Genomic DNA, 21521 nt, shown 5'->3' with positions numbered 1-21521 from the left:
GTCAGTAGGTGCTGATACCCCTTTCCTCCAAGAATTTGTCCAATCCCTTTTTGAATCTGGCTAAACTGTCAACTTCCACAACATTTGGTGGCAATGAGTTCTACACTTTAATTGCAAGTGGTGTGAAAAAGAATTTCCTTTTGTTAGTTTTACACTTACTACCTACTAGTTATTTTTTGTGACTCCTAGTTTTTGTCTTTCTCTCCTCTTGTTTTTTTATGGAATAATGCTCAAATGTATGCTAAATAAAACTCATAGCTAAATTTCTTTCATTGTACTGTCTCAGCTTGCCTACTTTTAGCCTTGTTTAAAACTACTACTTGAACTTATAGTTGCTTCAGGTTCATCTTTTTCTGAACACAAAGATTCACTCTTTATTATCGTTTTATTACATGGCTCATTTTCACTTTTTTATAATGAACTGATCTATTACAAATTGTATTTTATTTTTGAAAATGTTATCTGCAATTAATCACAATGGCAACAGAACTTATATGAGTGGACACTCATCACTGACTAATATAAAGTGGTGACATGACCTCATACTATGTGAGAAAAAACGAGATTAACTGACCAGTCTTGAATGAGTTATCTGAAGATGTATAAGCAGCTCACTAGTGCTTCATTCATAGAGCTGGGAAATGGTGCCTTTTAGTTTTCACTCCTTTTCTTTTCTTTTTTTTGATTGTGGAAGTATGATAGAACAATTCTTCTGTTGCAAAGAACTCAAAGACTGCAACAGGTTAAAATGTTTTTGACACTGATACTGCAGTCCAACCCACCACTGCAGCCACTGCTGCCAAGCCACAATGTACTCCATGCCCCAAGCTAGAATGGGGCCAGAGCCAGATCCAGAGCTGAGCCTGAGGTTAAACAGCAGTGGGTGGGGGCCTGGGAGCCAATACCAGGAGGCAGACAGTGGTAGAGCAGGCAGCAGGGAGAGAAAGTAGCAAAGGGGGACAGGTACCAGGGGGGCAGATAGTAGGGAATCAGGCAGCAGGGGACATGAGCACCAGGGAAGCAAATGACAGAGGTCAGGCTGCTTACCCCTCTTCCCCCACTGCTTGCCTCCCTGCTGCTGCTCTCTTTGCTGCAGCAATGGGAGGGACCAATTTAAGATGACCCTCCAGTATTTGATTCTATACATGGAACATTGAAGCAAATTTTCAATGTATAGAATCTGGTTATTGTGGGGTTTTCTTAAATTCAGAGTCATCTTGGCTTTGGATAAATGTGGTACTTCTATCTCATGAAAAGGCTTGTAATATATAAACATGGTGGTCATTGTTCACATTCATAAAATTCTAGAAGCTAACTTTTTGATTCATTGTGGAGAGTTTCTCTCTTTTGCAGGAAGGTACTCCAGGTTATAAATATTAAATAAGCTAAATGTCTTAGTTTTGTAAAATGTAGAAATTTTGTATGCTTTTTCATTCTATCCTTCTAACTCTGATAATGAAATTGGAATTCTTACTAAAATGATTTCCACCCTAATTTTAATTAACCTGATCTCTGGACATAATGTACTATCATGCATCCAAAATTATTTTTTCCTCATTTCTCTGCAGTTTTTATAGTGGACATTTGCACTGAGATTTGCTATTTCCAAGATTCCACCACTTTTACAAAATATGATAGTGCATTTACTAGTATACTGTGAAATGTTCTCATAATGATTCAAACTCAGCTACACTTGCAAAACATAAATGAACAAAGTACATTTTGTGTTTCAGTGTATTTTATTTTTAACTGTATTCTTGTTTGCTGAACTCTGCAAATTAGCAGAGTAAGAAATCTACAGTGAGAGAATAAACAAGGTTTTACTGAACTTTTAAAACTAGAAATGCTGAACTCAAAGAAAGCATGAAAAACTGACAATATGTGTAAACTGTCATTAAACAACCCCTTCTGACTGGGAGGACTGGTTCAATGCCAAGTAGGGCTCAGTTTACTCAATAGTTTTACAGCTGTTTTCAGTAGAACAGTCTCCCACAGTTTATTCCAGTCCAGTTTTAAGCTAGACATTTGACCAACCCACAAAGGTCAGATCCCTTATCCAACATTTCCCAAAGTTCAGTAGTGCATGGACTGAGGCTTTTGAGTCAGGGCAAGTCTACTTTTAAATAGTCTTAAAGTCTGCTGCACAAGAAACATATTGCTCCTGTGCATGGATTAGAAATGCTGCATGTGGGTTTTTAAAATGTAGATATTGATATTTAGGCTCTTTTGAAAATTAAGGCTGACTGTTTTCATAGATGATTGAAACATTTGATCCCTGAATTAACACATTTACCAAAACTGTATAGAAAGCCTTTGTAGTACATTTTGTAAAAATGATCAGAAGGTGAATCTTTTAAATGATCCTTTTGAATACAATAATCTCCTTTTAGAATCTCTCGTTTTTTTTAAATCATCCATATATTTATTCAAACTATCTTCTTTTGGATTGCATTCTTGGAGATGCTTTAAATGCATGTCTCTTGATCTCCATAGCTACCTTTTCACAATAGTCAAGGCTATTAAATTTCCAGTGTATATTTGTTTCAGTCATTGACTTTATCTTTTGAACACAAGGAACATATATTTATTCTCTTAAAGTAAGCAAGGAATATTTTTACATGTGTAAATAATGTAGCCTTTACCTTCCCTTTTGTTATAACAAAAAGTATTTTAAAAGATATGTGAGCCCTGAGAGAAGGTCTGTGTGCCTGGACCTTCTGGAGAGGCCAGATGAGCCCAAGAAGAGAGGGAACAAAGTGCACAGTGAAAGACCATGTGAGCCAAGGGAGTTAGGCTGAGAGTTGATGAGCCAACTGAGGGGCCCAGATAAGCATTGGGCCCCTCTACAATCCCTCTACAGGCATTGGGGGAGTCAGTATTCCCCCGAGCACTGCCAGGAGTGACCAGGAATAACGGTCACAAGCTGGCAGAGGGTAGGTTTAGGTTAGTTATCAGGAGGCGCTACTTCATGGTCAGGGCGGCTAGGGTCTGGAACCAACTTCCAAGAGAAGTGGTGCTGGCTCCTACCCTGGGGGTCTTTAAGAGGAGGCTGGATGTACACCTTGCTGGGGTTGTTTGACCCCAGTATTCTTTCCTGCCATGGCAGGGGATCAGACTCGATGATCTGCTCAGGTCCCTTCCAACCCTAGAAACTATGAAACTATATTCATTTCATGTGCACTATTTCTGATATTCCTACTAACCAAATATATATGCAAATACCAAACTTCAGATTTGTATAGGCACATATACATACATATCTGGTGTTACAGATTTACATGTCTTATTATTGTTATCACTGTTATACTTCAATTATTCAAATATGCATATTATGCCTGACAGCATACATTATTTTTTAACCTTAGGCACCTTGTTACAGGTCAAGAATGTCATTACACAAGAAACTAGATGGCTGTAAAGTTCCTCACTTCATCTCAAACTTCCTTTCATGCTAGACTTTGGTCTTCAGTCTGTATATATGAGGAGCAAGATCTGTCAGGCTTCATTATTTGTGCCCCTGCGTGAGTGGGCGAGGAGTCGGCTGACCATTGTCTTTCCAGCACTGAGGGAGAAGTCATCTGCTGCTCATTAGCAGTCTGTTGCTGGGGAAATTACTCCCCCGAGAGGTCGTGGGGTAAATCAGGAAATGAACTGCAAGTCAGTCACAACTTCTTTTTGATGGTGGCTTTTTGGTTCCTCTCTGTACTGTCTGTGCAGATTTGAGGTTGTTGGCTGAATTATATTCTGAAATGTTTTGATCACTGCCTCTTCCATACTTCCATTTGAAAGAAGTTTTCTCTATGTTAATCTCAAAGTGTGTAAATCAACAAAAACTAAGAGGAGTGACTCATTCAGTTTGATGTGGTCAGTGGGTTTGGTGGTCACCTACTGGGAGAAACAGGGAGTACTTGAACATCTGCCCATATGAAAATTTGCAAACTTCACTTTGATAGCGATCAGTTTTTATTGGATTGTTTTCTTAGGTTTATTCTAATTTAGCCTGGTGAAAAAGGAGCAGAGTAACCACAAGGTTTTGTATTGCGTAGACATGCAATTATGTCTGTTTATTTTCTTTTTGGTGGATAATGGTGATATCACATCAGTATGTCTCTTTACAGTATCTCGTTTTTGTATAAAATTCAGAATACTGTTAGAAACAATGCTGGAAAAAAGGGAAGAAATTAAATGCATTAGATTAGGTTGATATAATGTTGAGAGTCTGGCTTAAGCAGACAAAACCCAGAAAATTCAAAGTTTAGCCTGATACTTGGTTCATCTCTTAAATTAGTACATAAAAATAAAGATATAATGGTGTGAATTATAACTTGAGCCCAAACGGTACTGATCTTTAAAATATTCTGAAGTAATGTTTTATATTTATTTCCTTAGGTAAGTGAGGGAGGAGGATAATGGAGGAAAAAACTGTTCCATAGAAGTTGAGTAAATTAAAGGGACAGCTTTCAAAGGCAGAAGTTACAGTTAGGCATTTATTTACTCAAGAGACCTTAATCATTTAATTATATGCAAACATGTACAGTATTATATTTAGTGTTGTATTTAGGCTTGTAACAGTGTGTTATTTATAATGTTGTTTATAAAATCAGCTTTATATTTTGGTACATGTAATATTTACCTGACAATTTTATTTGTAATCTATAGTAATTCCAACCTTATCCTTTTAGAGTCATGAGAAAGAGGTTTAAAATATAAACTTAAAAAATACTTTTGAGGTTCTTTTATTTGACTTTAGAATATTTTTGGGTCATATTTTCAAATTTTTCTTCAGTCATGAGGGTTAGGAATTTTTTTTAAAGGGAGATTTTTGTGTAATCGCATAAATCTGAGAACTGGGACTTTGGTAACACCATAAAATTTTACAAAACTCTCAATAAGATTATGCAAGAGGCATGAGTTTTTGTGGGTGATACCTTGTATCTTGACCAACTGCATGGTTGAGATAGATTTAGACAAGCTTTCAGGTATCACAGTACACTTCCTCAAGTCTCTGGGAAAGAAGCAGGCACAGCAGAACTAAATGGAATCATACTTTCATTAGAAAGTTAGGGTTGGAAGGAGGTCATGTAGTCCAGGGGCGGGCAATTTTGGGCAGAGGGCCACTTACTTAGTTTCAGCAAGCCATTGCGGGCCGTGTGACAGGCAGCCCAGGGCAGATGAATATTAATTTTCTAAATTTTTGGGGGGCCCTGCGGACTAGATAGAACAGCCTGGCAAGCCGCATCCAGCTCCCGGGCCGCATTTTGCCCACCTCTGATCTAGTCCAACTCCCTGCTCAAGCAGGAACCGTCCCCACCTAGATCATCCCAGCCAAAGCTTTGTCTAGACAGGTTTTGAAAACATCCAAGGATGGACCTTCTACCACCTCTAGAAGATCGAACAATAGCTTGGGTAAAACCATATCTAAATTCAAACAGGATATAGGAGAAATTATGAGATAGCCGACAGGCAAAAGAGATTGGAGGATTGTTATCACCTAAGTGCAGAGATCAGTGAGGATCAGGTAGCTTATAATAGACAATGAAGTCATTGTCTATGTTAAATCCTATGAACATATGAATCTTCTATCCTGGTCAGAATATCAGCTTCCCTGCCTAATAAAATGTTGGGGGTCAGATTTTGGGGGAAATGTTTGTATGTGGTGAAAATATGGTAAAAGGAGGAGGAGAAGCACTGGCAGAAGAAGACAGACAAGGCTACATAGGACACTAGTTAGGAAATGGAGAGAGGAAATGCTGTTTGCTGCCTACTCCACACTTCACCAAATGTTTACATCTGGCTATTTTGAGAAACAGTGGAAGAAAAAACTTGCTGTGCCATCCCTACTCCAAACCCTATCAGTATAGACATAGAAGCAAAAACCATACATACCATATCACACCTGAAAACCATAGGAAGACGGGCAGTTTCAGACAGAGGGAGCAGGATTAAAATGTGCCAGGGGCCATGTTGAATCTCAGACTGATGATGCTTCTATGCTGTCAGAAGAATGCCTCAGGCAATCTGGCAGACCTGATGCAGAATGCCTTGCATTTGAAAGCTTGTCTAACTTTATCACATCTCTGCAGTTGGTCCAATAAAAGATATATCACCTAAAAAAATCCTTTTCTCTCTAGCATGCCTTATCCATGTGCACAACGCTCCAAAATTGATGGAAGTTCTTAAACTGGTATTGGGTACATACCAAGCTCACTATTTTCTGGGTGAGTTTATTGGGCTTTACCCAGTCCCACATGAAGGCAGCTATGTTACCTGCAGTATGGGTACACCATGAGTGGAGCAGGTGTGCTGTGTAGGGGTATGCGAAGCAAGCAGTATTCAATTTGGATTTGGCCCGATTCAGGGGACAGTAATTCAATTTGCTGATTCAGATCACTGTCCTGATTTGATTTGGCTGAATCTGAATCTTAAGATTCAATTCTGATTCAGAAATTAGTGATTTGGCCATAGACACAGCTTTAAATGTTTTTTCTACATACCTTGAGGTACCAAGCGCAGCTTATGTACGCTGAGATGGTGTGGTAGATGGTGCGTCCCACAGTAGTGTGGGGCTCCCCCCCCATGGCTCCCTAGCTCAGTGATCAGCTGGGGGGGGGATCCTGGGTCCCCCCTAGACCCAGGAGGCACCAGTTACTGGGGTGTGGGGGTTCCCCACGTAGTCGGTGGTGGACCCAGAAGTGGACCAGAAGTACTTCTGGTCCACTTCCAGGTCCACTGCTGAGCACACTCCCCCACCCATGTTCCTGTGGGATGCTCCATCCGCCGCATCATCTCAGTGTTCATGAATCATGCCTGGTACCTCAAGGTACACAGAATTAAAGCTGTGTCTGTGGCCGAACTGTCAAATCTCTCTGAATTGAATCGGAGGCTTCCAATTCAATTTGGAGAGATTAATGGGTCTCCTGATTTGATTCAGATTTGGAGATTCAGCCACTGAATCAGGCCAAATCTCCGAATTGAATCAACAACCGAAGCCTCACACACCCCTAGTGCTGTGTTTCACTGTAGCACTCTAGTGCAGTCCTTTGGTGTGGATGTATCTTGAGAGAAATTTAACTAGGGTCATCTATTAAAAAGTTGGGAGCATTTCACTTAGCACCATGGTACATAAAAACATAAGAATTGTGATTTATTGGGTCTCACCATCTTGTCCAGTAACCTGTGTCTCACAGTAGCAGAATGAGCAAGTGAACTGGGTATGGCCTGAGTTTTTTGTTGCTGTTCCTCTCTCACTTGTAATAGCTAGCTTTTAAAGTTCAGAAAGTTCTAATTCAGTGGCTGTATCCCTAACTTCCATGCTCAATGGCTACTGATACCCCTTTCCTCTAAGAATTTGTCCAATCCCTTTTTTCTGGGTGTCAGATAGGCAAGCCCTGATAATGGGTAGAGTACACTATACAAGTTTTTCAATATATGTGCTCATGTATGGGACAAGTATGCCGCTTACACGTGAGTGAGAACTTTGAAAAGCAGTGATCCCTGAGCCCTTGCACATGTTCTGTTGCAGGTCTATTGACTTGGGCTGTTTGCAAACATTAAAAAAAAACCCAAATGCACTTTACTAGCAGAGGCAGCATATTACATGCACCCAGCTTTGAAGCATCTGTGTAGATCTATCGCTTAAGTAGGGTTTTTTGATGCTTTTAGCTAAAACTGATTCAATCAGCTATTAGATAAAAGCACTAAAAAAGCCCCACTAAAGTGCCTGATCTATACAGACATCAGGCAAGCCAGGTCCGAATAAGGTGCTACCTCCTCTGTGCATGTGCAGGGCTTGGCGTGGGAATGTGCCAAGTTTAAAGTAAAGCATCATTTTGTTTGTTTATTTATTTCTTTTTAACATCAGCAAGCAGCTTTGGTGTCAGTTTATTTGGGAGTCTTGGCTCCATACCAATTACTTTTTGACCAAGTCAGCATGGTAAATAGAGATCTCCCAGGTGTTTTCCCTTACTTGTAGAGGCTCTAGGATGAGATGAATCTGAATAGATATACCTGAGAGGCAACGTGTATTTGAGTACTTATATGGCTTCATTACTGTAGTTTCTGAACACATCCCAATATTTTAATACATTTATTCCCTCAGCACACCTGGGAGATGGGAAAGAGATAATATCACATTTTATCAATGGAATCAGAGAGAAAAAGCTTAAGGATTTCTGAAGATCTATCCAAAAGTGAATCTAGTATCTCTGCAAGGTAGACACCTAGCTGCCATTGAAATCAACAGGAGTTAAGCATCTGACCACTACAGACGCTTTTGTCAATCTTATTAGATTTTAAATTTACCCCTACTTGCCAGTGGTCAAACAGGAAATTTGCAGCACAGCGAGGGCCTGAATCCAGGTCTCTCAGAATCTTTCTGGATTTCTGCTATGTGAAGCAAGTAGTTATTTCCTATTATGCCCACTTTGTATCCCTTCCACATTGCAGTTACTTCAGAGGCCTCTTTTTCATTGGTCTACATTTTTGCATAAAATGGTGCAGTTTGTCCATGTCTGAATCTAATACAAATATTGGAAGCCTGTTTTATATTTCCCCTGTGCATGCATGTAGTTCCTATTACATCTACCAAACTGAATCTGTATTATATTCCAGTCCCTATTCAGTGCGTCTTCCCTGTAAAAGTGATAACAGCCACAAGGGTCACCCTAGACTTCATGGCTTGGGACAGAGATTACACATAAACTGGTTTAAGTGATCAGAAACTGTTTTAAACCAGTAACAGAACAGATGTTCAGTGCACATAAACCAGTTTGAAAATGGCGGAAGCCAGTTTGAGATGAACCTGGTTGAATGTAGTATCAGACTTAACTGATTTGGGTCAAACCAGTTTATGCAATGTCTGTCCCAGACCTCTTGCTGGTTTAAGATAAAGTGGACACCCCCCCCCCCGCATGCTCTCTGGGCTGGGTAGGGCTCTCTGCTCCACAGCAGGGCTGGCCCATCCCCTCTGCTCTCTGGCTGCAGCTCCAGCACAGATTGTGGGCTGCTTCCCTCCTCCCCTTCACCACTCCCTGCTAAGCAGGAATTCTCCCCTACCTGTGCCTTGCAGAGAAGTGTCTGTGTATTAGCTAGCAGATCACCTGCTGGCTCTGGTCTGTGCTGAGTCAGCAGGTAGAATCAACAGGCAGAATCGGCAGGTAGCTGGTAACGTCACTCTGTTGTTTTCCTAACGGGGTGATCAACACTATTATCAATTGTCTGCTGGGCTTATCAGAGCTCCTGCTGGGGCCTGGCCATGCCCCGCCCCCCCCCCATCAGCTCAGCGCTGTGGAAAGGACAGGAGAGCTGCTCCAGCGCCCCATGGCTTCTAGCCTGAGCCATTGCAAACATGTCCCTGCATATGTTGGATGTTTGTGCAGTTACAAACCAGTTCAGCCTAGCCAGGTTAGACTAACCTGTAAAGATTGAATCAATTCAGGCTCAAGCTTTTTGAATGTCTGTCCCTAGCCCATGAAATAGGTAACTTCTTGCTTTTGAAGCTAAAACTCTGCTTAGTTTAGGGTTTTTGTCTTTCTGAATATACATGTCATTATTTAAATTTATTGTTATTGGGAGTTCCTCTGTTATAGCTAATTTGCTGAGGAATTTGGTTTGGTCAGAATGGCAGTAGTTCTTCAGGCTCTTTTGGCTAGACACTAGAGCAATAGGTCAATGGTGTGAGTGGCATATCCATGGTGGAGAGGTATAGCTGAAATTATTTGTGCATCTCTAGGAAAATATACTTCCAAATCTTCAAAAACTTGACTGAATAATGCAGTAGCCTATTTTAAAGCTTTATTATGATTAATTTTCTTTTCTCTGTCTCTGTCAATTTTTAATCTACCTGAAGTGATGTGAAATAATGTGAGAAGTTTATATTGCATGTATGCATTAAAATTGTCTTTTTTTAAATCAAAGCTGTTTTAACAATTGCTGAACTCAAAAATCTTCTAAAAATGTTTTAGCTTCACATGGAAAAGAATTTGGTTTCATTATAATACCTTTCATACGTCAAATAATACCCCAAAACAGTTCACAAAACAGACTTATCCTTTCCATCATGATCATTACCCTGTGCAGTGCAGTGGCCAAATACAATAGCTATTATGCACTCAGCAGTAGCTCACATATCCATAAATACACACACTTCTTCTACAGAGAAAGAAAATACTGGTTAAGAGACAAAGGATGGCCTCTACTCTCTTTGGAAAACTGCCATGGGGATGTTTAACTGCATCATAGATAGCCATTAGAATATTGAAGAAAAGACCTCAGATTAATCTCTCACGTAAAGAGCAACATCTCTAACAGTGCAGTATCCCCTTACTAATTTACTACTCCATTAGTACATATACCAAGCCAGAGCTTGGATGTGATTCAATTACCAGCTTAAAAGAGGTGATCTAGTTAATAAACACAATTGTGTTCCATGGCTGAGAATGAACAACCTTTATGAAACGAATTGAAAAGAAATTACAGAGTTTAACTAAGTCACATTTTCTTTGAAAGAGGCTAAGAATCTGAATTGATTTGCTGCTCATTTTAAATTGATTAAGATATTTATCCCTGACACAGAAAATGATTTGTGGCATAGGCAAGCCATGAAAAGTTATTTGACCAGCAGCCCTAAATTCTAAACGGAACAAAATTTCAAGACAGAAAAGCCGCTTTGAGGAGATTCTTACTATTGTTAATCAAACCCACATTAGCACTGTTTTCCTAGTGTAATGTTCAATGTTTCATTTATCATGTCTCTTAAGTGATTCTTTGTTAGTTTGAGAAATAGAATGGTGTACCAAATACATTTTACATTAAGACTTAAAATGTTCCCTTATAAAATGACAGCAGAGTGAGGAGACATTTAAAGGGAGTTACCAATCAAAGCACAGGATTTCACATTCTGTACTCAATATTGCCAGTGGTCCATTGCACAAGCTTTGGCAATGATTCTCAACCACACTAGGTACCCCTCAGAAAATACCAGCCCTTAGATTTCACAATTTTTTTACTACAGAAAAATGATAGATAATTTCTTCTGTTGCAAAGAACTCAAAGTCCACAACAGGTCAGAATGTTTTGACACTGTGGATTCTTATTTGAAATCTGTGGGCTTCTTTTGTGAATCATATGTAGGTATTTGCATGCCTACCTAACAGTGCTAATATTGAATGGCACCCTTCAACACTCTCAAAAGGATCTTATGGCACTGTGGTTGAGAATCACTAGTCTAAAGATTGTATATACCAGTAAGTCAGGAACTGAAGTTGTAGTAGTGGTAGTTTTAGTCAATTGGTATAATTTATTTATTTATGTGTTTATGTATTTATTTATTTTGATTTTGATTTACATGCCATCCTTTCCAACAAACAGTATCTGACTCTAAAAGTATGTAGTATATGTGATTGTATCAGTTTAGACTTCAATCCTGTAAATGGCTTCATGTACACAGGCCTTAAGTTTTACTTTTTAAAATAGTAATTACAAGAGTGTAGTGGGGGGTAATGTATTAAATGGATCTTCAGTATTTAAGTGAATTTTGTTCTGATGATAATGTATAGTTATTAGAATGGCAAGACCTTCTGAAACTGATATTCTTTTCTGATGCTAGGTGTGTGTGTTTGTTATCCACTTAGGTCTGGTCACTCACATCTGTAATCTCCTATTAGAAACTGCAGCTCTGTACTTGGAAGCAGATGATAAAAGCAACATCAAGACAGCAAATGTGCTCCTACTGTCCTTGCTTGACATTTTGCACTACATGCTGATGTATACAACAAATATTGTCCGCCTGACATTACAGGTATGGAATCTATTTTCTAGTAAAGAAATCACCGTCATAAACATTTGAGGCTACTTTCTATTATCCTTATTGCTGAATTTGCCACTATTTAAAAAAAATTAAAACAGGTTGACAGAGGAAGAAGAGGTGTGTTTTCTGTTGTGTATTACTGGTGAAATCCATTTTTTATTATGTTTTACTCTTTGAATTGGACTACTTGAAAACCAGTTGCTATGGTTAGTACTGTAAAGCTTATTTCCACAGGGACATTCAGGGACTAGGGACAGAAATTACACATAAACTGGTATAAGTGATTGGAAACCGGTTCACAACAGAAATTCAGTTCACATAAACTGTTTTCAAAATGGCCAAAACCAGTTTAAGAGAAATCTGGATGGAGAAAGCATCAGACTTATGATTTAGGTTAAATCGGTTTTTGAGCTTCTGTCCCACATTCCCCTCCAGATTCAAGTTAACTTAGTCCCCCCAGAATCCCAAGATGCTTTGCACATCCTCACAGTCCCCCACAAACCCCTCCCTTGCAGGGTGGCAAGCTAGCCTTGGCCCAAGTTGTCTGCTTCAGCCAAGCAGGGAGGCGTGCTCTAGCACCCTCACTTCTGGTCTGGGCCACTGCAGGCATGTGGCTGAATTTCTAGAATTCAAAGTGAATGTCTGTTCACTTGCTTATCAGTTCAGTCTGCATAGCTTAGACAAGGGGTTGTCAACCAGGGGTATGCATACTTCTGAGGAGTACTTTGAAAGGCCCCAGAGGGTACACACGGTGTGTGGGAACGGAGTGCTGCCACCCTGTGCCGTTGCCTCACAGGAGCAGGGCTGGGGCGGGGTGAGAGCGGGGCAGCACAGACACTTCACTGCTGCTGCTCCGCCACTCACCACAACCCCACTTTGTGTCTGGCTACTCGCTATCTCCCCCTGGGGTACACTTACTAAAAAGGGGGCTGCCAAGGTACACTTACTTAAAAAAAAAAGTTGAAAACCCCTGGCTTAGATTAGCCTATGAAGATTAAATCGATTCAGCCTGGGGCTTTTTGACTGTCTATACTTAGCCAGGAAGCTGGAATTAATGCTTAAAATGAATAGGTTAAACTGTATTACACCCTGTGTGTACAGTGGTATTCAGAACTAACGTGGCTTGTATTCAATTAAGCTTGTTTCACTTCTGATATGAAGGAATTTAATGTAGTTTAACAAATCCACAATTCCTGCCTTTAGTTAATTTAGATTAGTTTTCCCAAGCATCCTTTGGTAGGCGTGTAAATAACTTTGAAAATTAAATACTTTTCTCCCATCATATGGAGCATACATCAGAGATACCATATTGATTCTAGACTGGATTATAGTAGGTTTCATTTGCCAGCATTTTGACAAGTTGATTGTTAGTTAAGCAAAGGTTCAAATAAATTGCATCATGTTGTACATTGTTTCTAAAGACACTTCAGAAGTTTATCTGAATCTTCCTAACCCCTAAAATATATTTGTCTATTGATTAGTAATATATATTGAATAATATGTATTAGTTATCTTTGGAATACAAGACCAAGCATGCAGGGATGCTGTCAATCTCTCAAATACAATTTTCTAAATCTGCAGCAGAGTTTTCAAAGTAGTGTTGTGGTTCCCTAAAACAGATCATTTGACCCTGAACAGTTTGTACCTTCCTTAGGATTCAGTAGGCAAGAAACACCAGCCAGTTATTTCCAATGATCAAAAAACTTCTGAAACTCACTGTTTCCCTTTTATATATAATTGTATCTATGCAGATGCAGAGCAATTTGTTTCTTTTTCTCATTTCCTATCTTGTAATGTCTGTTTTCATCAACCTCTCCACACATTCAGATCACAATACACCAAACAATAATTTGGAACTGCTAATATAAACTCACGTCTGCTGAAGTTGATGAAAAGCTCCAAATATACTTGAATGAGCTTTGGGTCAAGGCCTTCTATGTAGCACAGCACTAACTCCTTAATCAATTTGTTCTTTCATATAAGGTTAACTGGGCCTCATCACATGCTGTCAACCCACACTTGTTGATTTTTTTTTTCCTTTAGTGAACTCCATGAATAAATTCCTTTGACACGTTCTTGATTATGTTTCAAAGCATTTCCTACTGGTGTATATGGTGCATATGTGTAATAATAGCTGCTGACAGACATGAAAAAAACCCCCACACAGCGCTTTACCAGCAGAGGAAGTGTGGTAGTTTGACCCAGCTCCCTAGCGTCTGTATAGATTGAATCAGCTATTAGACAAAAGTGCCAAAAAGCCTCACTGAAGTGCTTGATTTATTCAGATGTTGGATGAGCCAGGTCAAACAATGTGATGCCTCTTCTGGTCATGTACTGCACTCAGCGTAGGGGCACATCAAGTAGCCTGTATATATGTGAGACTGTTTATATGTGCCCAGACCATTGTAGTCATCTGTGTTGGACCTTTCGTAATAATATTATTTCTTTCCCTGGGTGTTTTTATCCCTTCATTCTTTATTTTCTATAATCCTGAGACTTGCTGTTCCTCTCAGTCATCTCATTTTTGCAGTCAGTGTCCTCTGTTTATTGACTTTGCTAATACTTAAGCATCCTGACCTACACAGGAACAAATCCAGTGATGGTGCCCACCTCTGACTCCTTCCTAGAGTTGTTTGCCCTCACCACAACCATTGATAGATGATGTCTACAATAAATTATTCTAATCAATTTCTTTGAAGAAGGCCAGGTTGCATCATGATGATAGGTTTACCGTGGTAGATAGGTAGGTTTCAAGTGCTTCATAAACAACCCAACACCTTCTATCCACCCAGGTATGAGCTTCCCCTGCAATTTATGGATTAAATTAAACAGAATTCGCTTTGGAGCGGGACACTTTAAGGTGCAGACAGAAATGACAATTTTTGCCCAATCTGCCCACAGAAAGCACTTTATAGCTGTGACCAAACACAAGTGCATGGCTGTAGACAGCTTCATAACTGGCCACTCAGGTAAAAATCTGACTCCTCATTGCATAAGGTACCAGATAAAGGCATTTAAAAATGTAGTGTCTTTTGTAATTTGTGTCTGCTAAGCGCCCAGCCTATCGCTGTTTTCAGAATGAGAGGGAGGAAAGGGAGCAGAGGGAGTTCATTCTGGGGGGTTTTCTACCCCTCCAGGTGGGGCAGGTTTTTTGGAGCCCCCCCCCCCCGAGATGGGGGAGGTTCCAATTCACCCCCCCCTTCAGCACCAGCTGGGGAATCCCAAGAATGAGCTTCCTCCACTGCCTTTCCCCCGTTCCATTCTGAAAACAGCCGAGAGCCCTAGCCATTGCTATGGGAACCTGGCTACAGGCCCCCAGCCACAGCTAGATTCCCCTCCCCCCAGAACCGACCGTGAACTTCTGCTTAGTCTGGGGTAACATAACTCAGCATGCTTTGCAAAAATTGTTCTGAGTTACAGCTAGGAGCAGCACAGCTGTCTGAACACTTAATGCCACACTCTGTAAGAATGACTTAAAGGACAGTCCAATATGTGAGTGTAGTGATGCACCACAGACAGCTGACAACTTCCTCACATGTGCAGCACACCCATCTACCCCAACAGTAAAGCAGTTATGTGGCTCTGCCACATTAATGATGTGCAGAGGGGGAAATAAAGTAGACAAGAGAAGATCAGTTTCTTGGGGATTCCATAAATTTTCAATGCTTGGAGAACATCCTTTTGCAAGATGTTATCAAATTCCTGTTTGAAATTTATAAAGTCATTATATCAGGCTTTGTTGTGTTCTCTGTGCTGATATCTTTCTTATGAAAAATGCATGGTCTATTGTAGTCAAGTCTTTTTGAAATCTGGAATGTTTCTTTGTAAGCACTGCTTGCACATACTATTTCACCCTGCTCTGCAACATGTTGGTGAATGTGTTCCCCTATATACTCAGCAAGTGGATTTCTCTGTGGTCCTTGCAATCACTGTTGTCTCAGTTATTACAGCTCCTTCCAATCATGGAGCATTCATTCTCATTTGTCTTGCTAAATCTTATTAAGCAGATTGAGCATCACCTTTGTTGTGCCTTTCTTACTTGGTTACAACAGGTCTGCAATTATATTGTCATTTCCTGGCACCTTTCTCTTTTTTAGACTTTCTATTGTGATTTTTACTACTACTGTTCTTCCTCATTTCCTTTGTGAAATTTCTGTGGGACAGATTAATCTACAATGTTCTGTATAATGTACAATCTTAATAATATTCCATTACTTAACCTGGCTTGCTTTCCTTTGATTATACATTTCTGATAGTATTTTACCACTGACTGAGTTCAACCAAAAAAAGTGCCAAGATGTAAGATCTCTCAGACAGATAAATTGAAAGACCCAGACATCAAGAAGGAATGCATGGAAGCTGGGAAAGAAAATATTATGGCCATTGTGAAGATGAAATGAGCACTATAGGAAGAAACATGGAATATCATAAAATGTGGGGTTATGAGAATGCCAAAACAATTGTTAGACTACTGATCCAAAATGAGAAAAACAAAGATGGATAGTGGTGGAATGGCTAAAATTGTTTGACAAACATAGAAGAAAGGTGTATAAAAGGAGGGCTTAAGTCTACAACCTGAGTACAGTAGGTTGGCTAGAGAGAGAAAATAGAAAACAAAGAGAAAGAATGAGAAGAGTGTGTGAAGAGAAATACCATATACCTACCTCAAGATAAGGAAAAAGTGTGGGATGTACAAAGAGAAGAAACAGATTTCTTATTACAATAATAGTTATTGAAGTACTTCCTTTTTTACTTGCACCTCAGTAAATCATGCAAGTTGCGTATCTTAAGATTATCTGATACATGCCCTCAACCAGTTGACTGAAAGTGACTTCTGTATTTACACTAATAACAGCATCACTTCTGATTATCAGTATCTCTCATGAGCTTTGATGTTCCTTTGGGTATCCTAAGGAAGAGACAGACTTGTATTTTACTGAGCACATTTAGAGGGCAGAAAAATTAACAAAAGCATAGCCACTTTGTTTTGTATTTTAGCTTCATATAACTGAGAACCTATAATTGATTTTAATAGGATTTAATGGATATGAAGCCAGTACTGTATATCTGCCTTCTTGTTGACACAATTTACATAATCAGTTATATTTTCAACCCAGGCATATCCCAAGCAAATAATATTTGAAATTTTTACTAGAGAGATGATAAAGATCTCCTGATAGGGACTCAAGGAAGACAAAGCTATGTTCCTGTATCATAATGCATTGAGTAATACATAGCTTATACCTATGGATTTCAAAGCACTCTACAAACTTTACCAGTTAATTGCTTTGAAATATCTTTCACTATTATAAATGGAAAATAATAACTTTGAGCAATTCAAAAGCAGAAGATTTCATGTAAATCTGCTTAACTGTTCTGATCGAGCAAGTGGCCGGAACAAGGTGGGGGAAGGGATTACTGCATTTTCTTGCATAAAACATTCATGTTTTCTCCAGAACCAGTTGGAAATTGGAGTGCACAAAATATGCAAGAAATTTGGATTCCCATGGGTCCAGAAAGTTGGTGGCAGCGGGGCAGTGGCAATATTACTTGCTGGAGCTTCCAGCACACTGTAGGAGCTACAGCAGATGAAGCTTCCACTAATCCTTTGCCACCAAACCTCTGGATCCCTGAGAAACTCCTCCCCCACCCCAACTGGGCTTTCTGAATACTAAACCAGGAAAGGCAGTTTAAGTTCCCTACAAATTTCCATTCAGATTTTCACCACCTAATGGACCTTATTTGTTTCTCAGAACTAAGTGCTCACCAAGACACCTTTTTATTCTTCCCTGTCTTGCAAAGGCTCAGAAATCTGGCACAGGAGGAGATACTCAGGTTGCTGAAGACCTTCTGCTTATCAATAAACCCCTGACAGACCTAATTAGCCTGCTTATTCAACTGGTAAGAACTTGCTTATTTGTAAGACTATTGGAATGTTGCTGAAGTTGGATTTACTCATCTGAATTCCATTTTTCAAAGCTTTAGACACTGAATTTTCATTATTTGGAAATACTTTGCATAAAGCATGTTGCAAAAAACTTGTTTATCACATTGCAAGACTTTGAGGGCCACATGCTCAGAACTTAGGCTATGTAAGTTTAGCTTTGTTTTGGGCTTATGTCTTTTCCGGTACTTACAGATGAAATGGTGACCACTGAGTAAAAAAACAGGACATTTGAGATCTGTAGATTAACAATTATTGCGGCTGATAAATCTGACTAGTTTTGAACAATTCTTATTTTGCAGTGCTTAACAGTAGCATCCTGGGTTTTGTTTTTTTTTTTTACACAGGTTTTAACCTCTTGAGTTTCACTTTGTGACTTAGCTATATCACATTAAAGTAACAACCAAGACAGAATTCAACACAAAAACAGAGAGCTTTGTTGAGATCTATAAAGTGCCTAAAAGAGATTGAAAGGATATGCTTAACACAAATGACCTACCATTTGACTAGCTATCACAAATTTGTATACAAAGGTGTTAACTTGAAAAAATCACGCTTGTTCAAAAGAAACAGAAACTTCTGATGTAAGGGTTATGAAGCAGAAAATAGTTGCATGTGTTTCTCTGTTATTACTCTGGTGTAACCTAAAACTAGATAAATTCGGTTTCATTTATATTGCAGAAGAGAGAGGTAGGAGAACGTTGATGTAACTATTAAATAGCCATAAGGATATCTCCAAGTTTTGGAAGCTTCCACTGGGCTATCCTTAGGGGGTCACACCTTTGCCTGAAATCTCCCCAGCTTAGAATGCTGTGGCTCAAAGTGAAATACATTCAACAAAGGGTCTTCAAAGGACACCCTTCTGTGGTTGTTTCCTTTTGCGATGGCACAGTAGAGGGCACTACTATGCAGAGCCACCCTCCTCACTGTGCCAAGCCCAAAACCACACTTTAGGAGTCTCCCCTGGGGAGCCTACAGCCAGCCATCCCCCTTCCCAGAAAACACCCACAACCTGGCCTAACGTTGCCACCACCTAGGCATTGGTCTCTGGTAGAGGGCTCTGTGTAGCCCAGGGCACACAGACCAGGTAAGCCTTGGGGGTGCTTTGCCCACAGTAATATTTTGGGGTGCTTCTGTCAGCCCAAAGCATCCAAAGATAGGCTTAGGTACTGGAGAAAAATAAAAAGCCAAGCCCAACTTTGCTGGCCAAGCAAAGGGAGCAAAAGGCCTGCCTATCCCCAGTAATCCATAGGCAGGCATGCTGTAACCAGATACCTTTATTGATTTGGGAGGGGAGGGTGTTGAACAAGGAAGTCAGAGCAAACAAAAGTAAATTGATAATTTGCAGATATTGGATACAATGATCCTTTTAAAGCATAACTGCCTATACTTATTTCTTGACTTCTGGCTAGTTTCCAGGTCTTTACTTACAGGGAATCATCCAGGCTGCACCTGGGGGCATATTGCTTGTGGCTTTTCAAAATGCCCACTGGAGGAAGAGGAAAGCCCTCCCCTCACCCTAGGAATTTTATTTGGCCAGGCTGATTGACCAACCAGTACCAAGAAGAAACCAAGGAGTTACAGGGGCCACCTGGTTTGTCCCAAGTGAGTGGCAGAGAGCGGGGGGTTTCTTCATACCTTTTACTAGGGAAATCCTTCTTTAGCCAGGCACAGGTTCTGTCGTAGGCAGAGGGAGAAAATATTATTTTGGGGGGGGGGCTCGGAGCAGTTCCAAGAGTTGCTCTAGTTAAAGTGTCTCCCCCCTCCTCCCACCTTACTGCTTATGTGTATATATGCTAATGCAAGTCTATGGCCTGAGACAGATGAGTTGGTATGGATGTTAAAGGCTCTGTGATGACCTGGTCCTCCTCAAACCATCTGAACTCTTTATGAATGTGATGATTCACCAAGTTTTTACTTTACTGTACTGTGTCCAGTTTTGGGCTTCACAATTCAAAAAGGATGTGGAAAAGCTTGAGAGTATGCAGAGGAGAACCATGCACATGATCTGAGGTCAGGAAAACAGACCTTATGATGAGAGGCTGAGAGCAATGGGGCTCTTCAGCCTGGAAAAGCTCAGGCTCAGGGGTGATTTGGTGGCCACCTGTAAGTTTATCGGGGTGCTTATCAGGATCTGGGGGAGCAACTGTTCACCAGAGCCCCCCCAGGGGATGACAAGATCAAACAGTCACAAACTCCACTGTGACCGGTTCAGGCTGGACGTAAGAAAGAACTTCTTCACTGTCTGAGCCCCCAAGGTTTGGAACACACTGCCGCCGGAGGTGGTTTAAGCACCCACTTTAAATGCCTTCAAGACGCATTTGGATGCTTATCTTGCTGGGATCCTATGATCCCTGCTGAATTCCTGCCCCTGGGGCAGGGGGCTGGACTCAGTGATCTTTCGGGGTCTCTTCCAGCCCAAAATGTCTATGAAATCTATGAAAGTTCCATTTGAACTTAATGCAAAAGTCAAAGCTGCACTGAGTATTTTTGAAGCACACAACATTTTCCCCATACTTGTATACTTCAGAAATAACTTTACTTTTCAAAACAAATAAAAATCTACATCTAAATTGTGCCAAAGATGAGTACATTCAACCAAAGACAAACAGTTCTGAAAAGATTTTAAGTGACTGAAAACAGTTGTTTAGAATGCAATGATGCTTTAAATGTAGTATCACTACCACAAATTCAAAGAGTGGTTCAAGGCAACATGTGCACTTAACAACAAACTCTTCAGATTATATGTATATGGTATATATTTTTGTCAGCTTAACCCTGTTAAAGCTCTGCTTGTCTGGCTTAGTCATTTCTATTATATCTTCCAGGATGTTTTTGAATTTGAGCTTCACTTAATTATGATTATGGATGACTGTCACAGATCAGAGGCTTAGAATTTTCACAGTTTTTAAACTGTCTTTGATTCTTGAAATTTCAGCAGTTCAATGCATCAGCAAGCAGAGGGGCAAGTAGTAGAAGAGTTATGTAAATAGCCATGCTAAAGTTCTTTAAAAATACCTTATAGCCGAGGTGGCCAACCACGTGTGGCACATGGCAGACTGGGAAGGAGACAGGCAGCATAGTGGCAGATAGGGCAAAGAGCACCAGGCAGGGCTCAGAAAATGGAGCAGAAAGTCAGGTAGGGGAAGGGGATCAGAGTGGCACTCAGGGAGGGTCTAAGGCTAATGTGTGTCATGCCTGCCAAAAAAGATCATTACCAGTGATTTACAGGATTAAAAGAAGAGGTTATCATCAGATAACAGGGGACCAAAATCAGCATTTACACTGCATTCAAAGAACCATATAAAAAAGCTTGTATGAGGGAAGGAGTCCAAATAGCAGATCAAAGGTAACATGTGGCCAAAATCTTGGGAAAGGGGGAAAGAAAGCATCTTGCTTTACTGTCTTCCTCTGTCAAAAAGGTTTTTTTCATTGCTGTTGTTATTTTGGGAAAATGTCATTTGAGTTTAATAAGAAATTTGGAAGACTCAAGCTATTTTCAGATACAAGATAGATTATATATACAAATATTTGCATTAATAGCAGAAGGGAATTAAGGAATGGAAAAGTGGAAAGAATAGGAGAGAGAAGTGCAGTTGAGCTCTTGTTCATGCTCTCACATGTGAGCTATACTTTGTGGGTCCCTATCAGACCTCCATCCCCAGTCCCCTTCAGAAAAACAGGGGTTTAGGGACTCCCTGTCCCACTGTTGGTATCTGATTACCTCTCTACCTCTGTGTTGAGGTTGAGGGAGACAGGTCTGAGCTCTTC

General features: G+C 40.1%; 1 protein-coding gene across 2 annotated transcripts in view; it reads left to right on the top strand.

Annotated features, from left to right (window-relative positions):
* The window catches only part of ULK4 (unc-51 like kinase 4), a 442797-nt gene that overhangs the window by 326415 nt on the left and 94861 nt on the right, over positions 1 to 21521 (top strand). For both annotated transcript variants that reach the window (XM_019537396.1, XM_019537387.1), the window contains exons 32-33: positions 11631 to 11797; positions 17609 to 17707. In XM_019537396.1, coding sequence (XP_019392941.1) covers positions 11631 to 11797; positions 17609 to 17707 — 266 coding nt within the window. The remainder of the gene's footprint in view (positions 1 to 11630; positions 11798 to 17608; positions 17708 to 21521) is intronic.

This window comes from Crocodylus porosus, unplaced genomic scaffold (assembly GCF_001723895.1).
Source record: "Crocodylus porosus isolate Cpor-Errol unplaced genomic scaffold, CroPor_comp1, whole genome shotgun sequence".
Lineage (NCBI taxonomy): Eukaryota > Metazoa > Chordata > Crocodylia > Crocodylidae > Crocodylus > Crocodylus porosus.
This window is presented reverse-complemented; position numbering and strand designations above follow the sequence as displayed.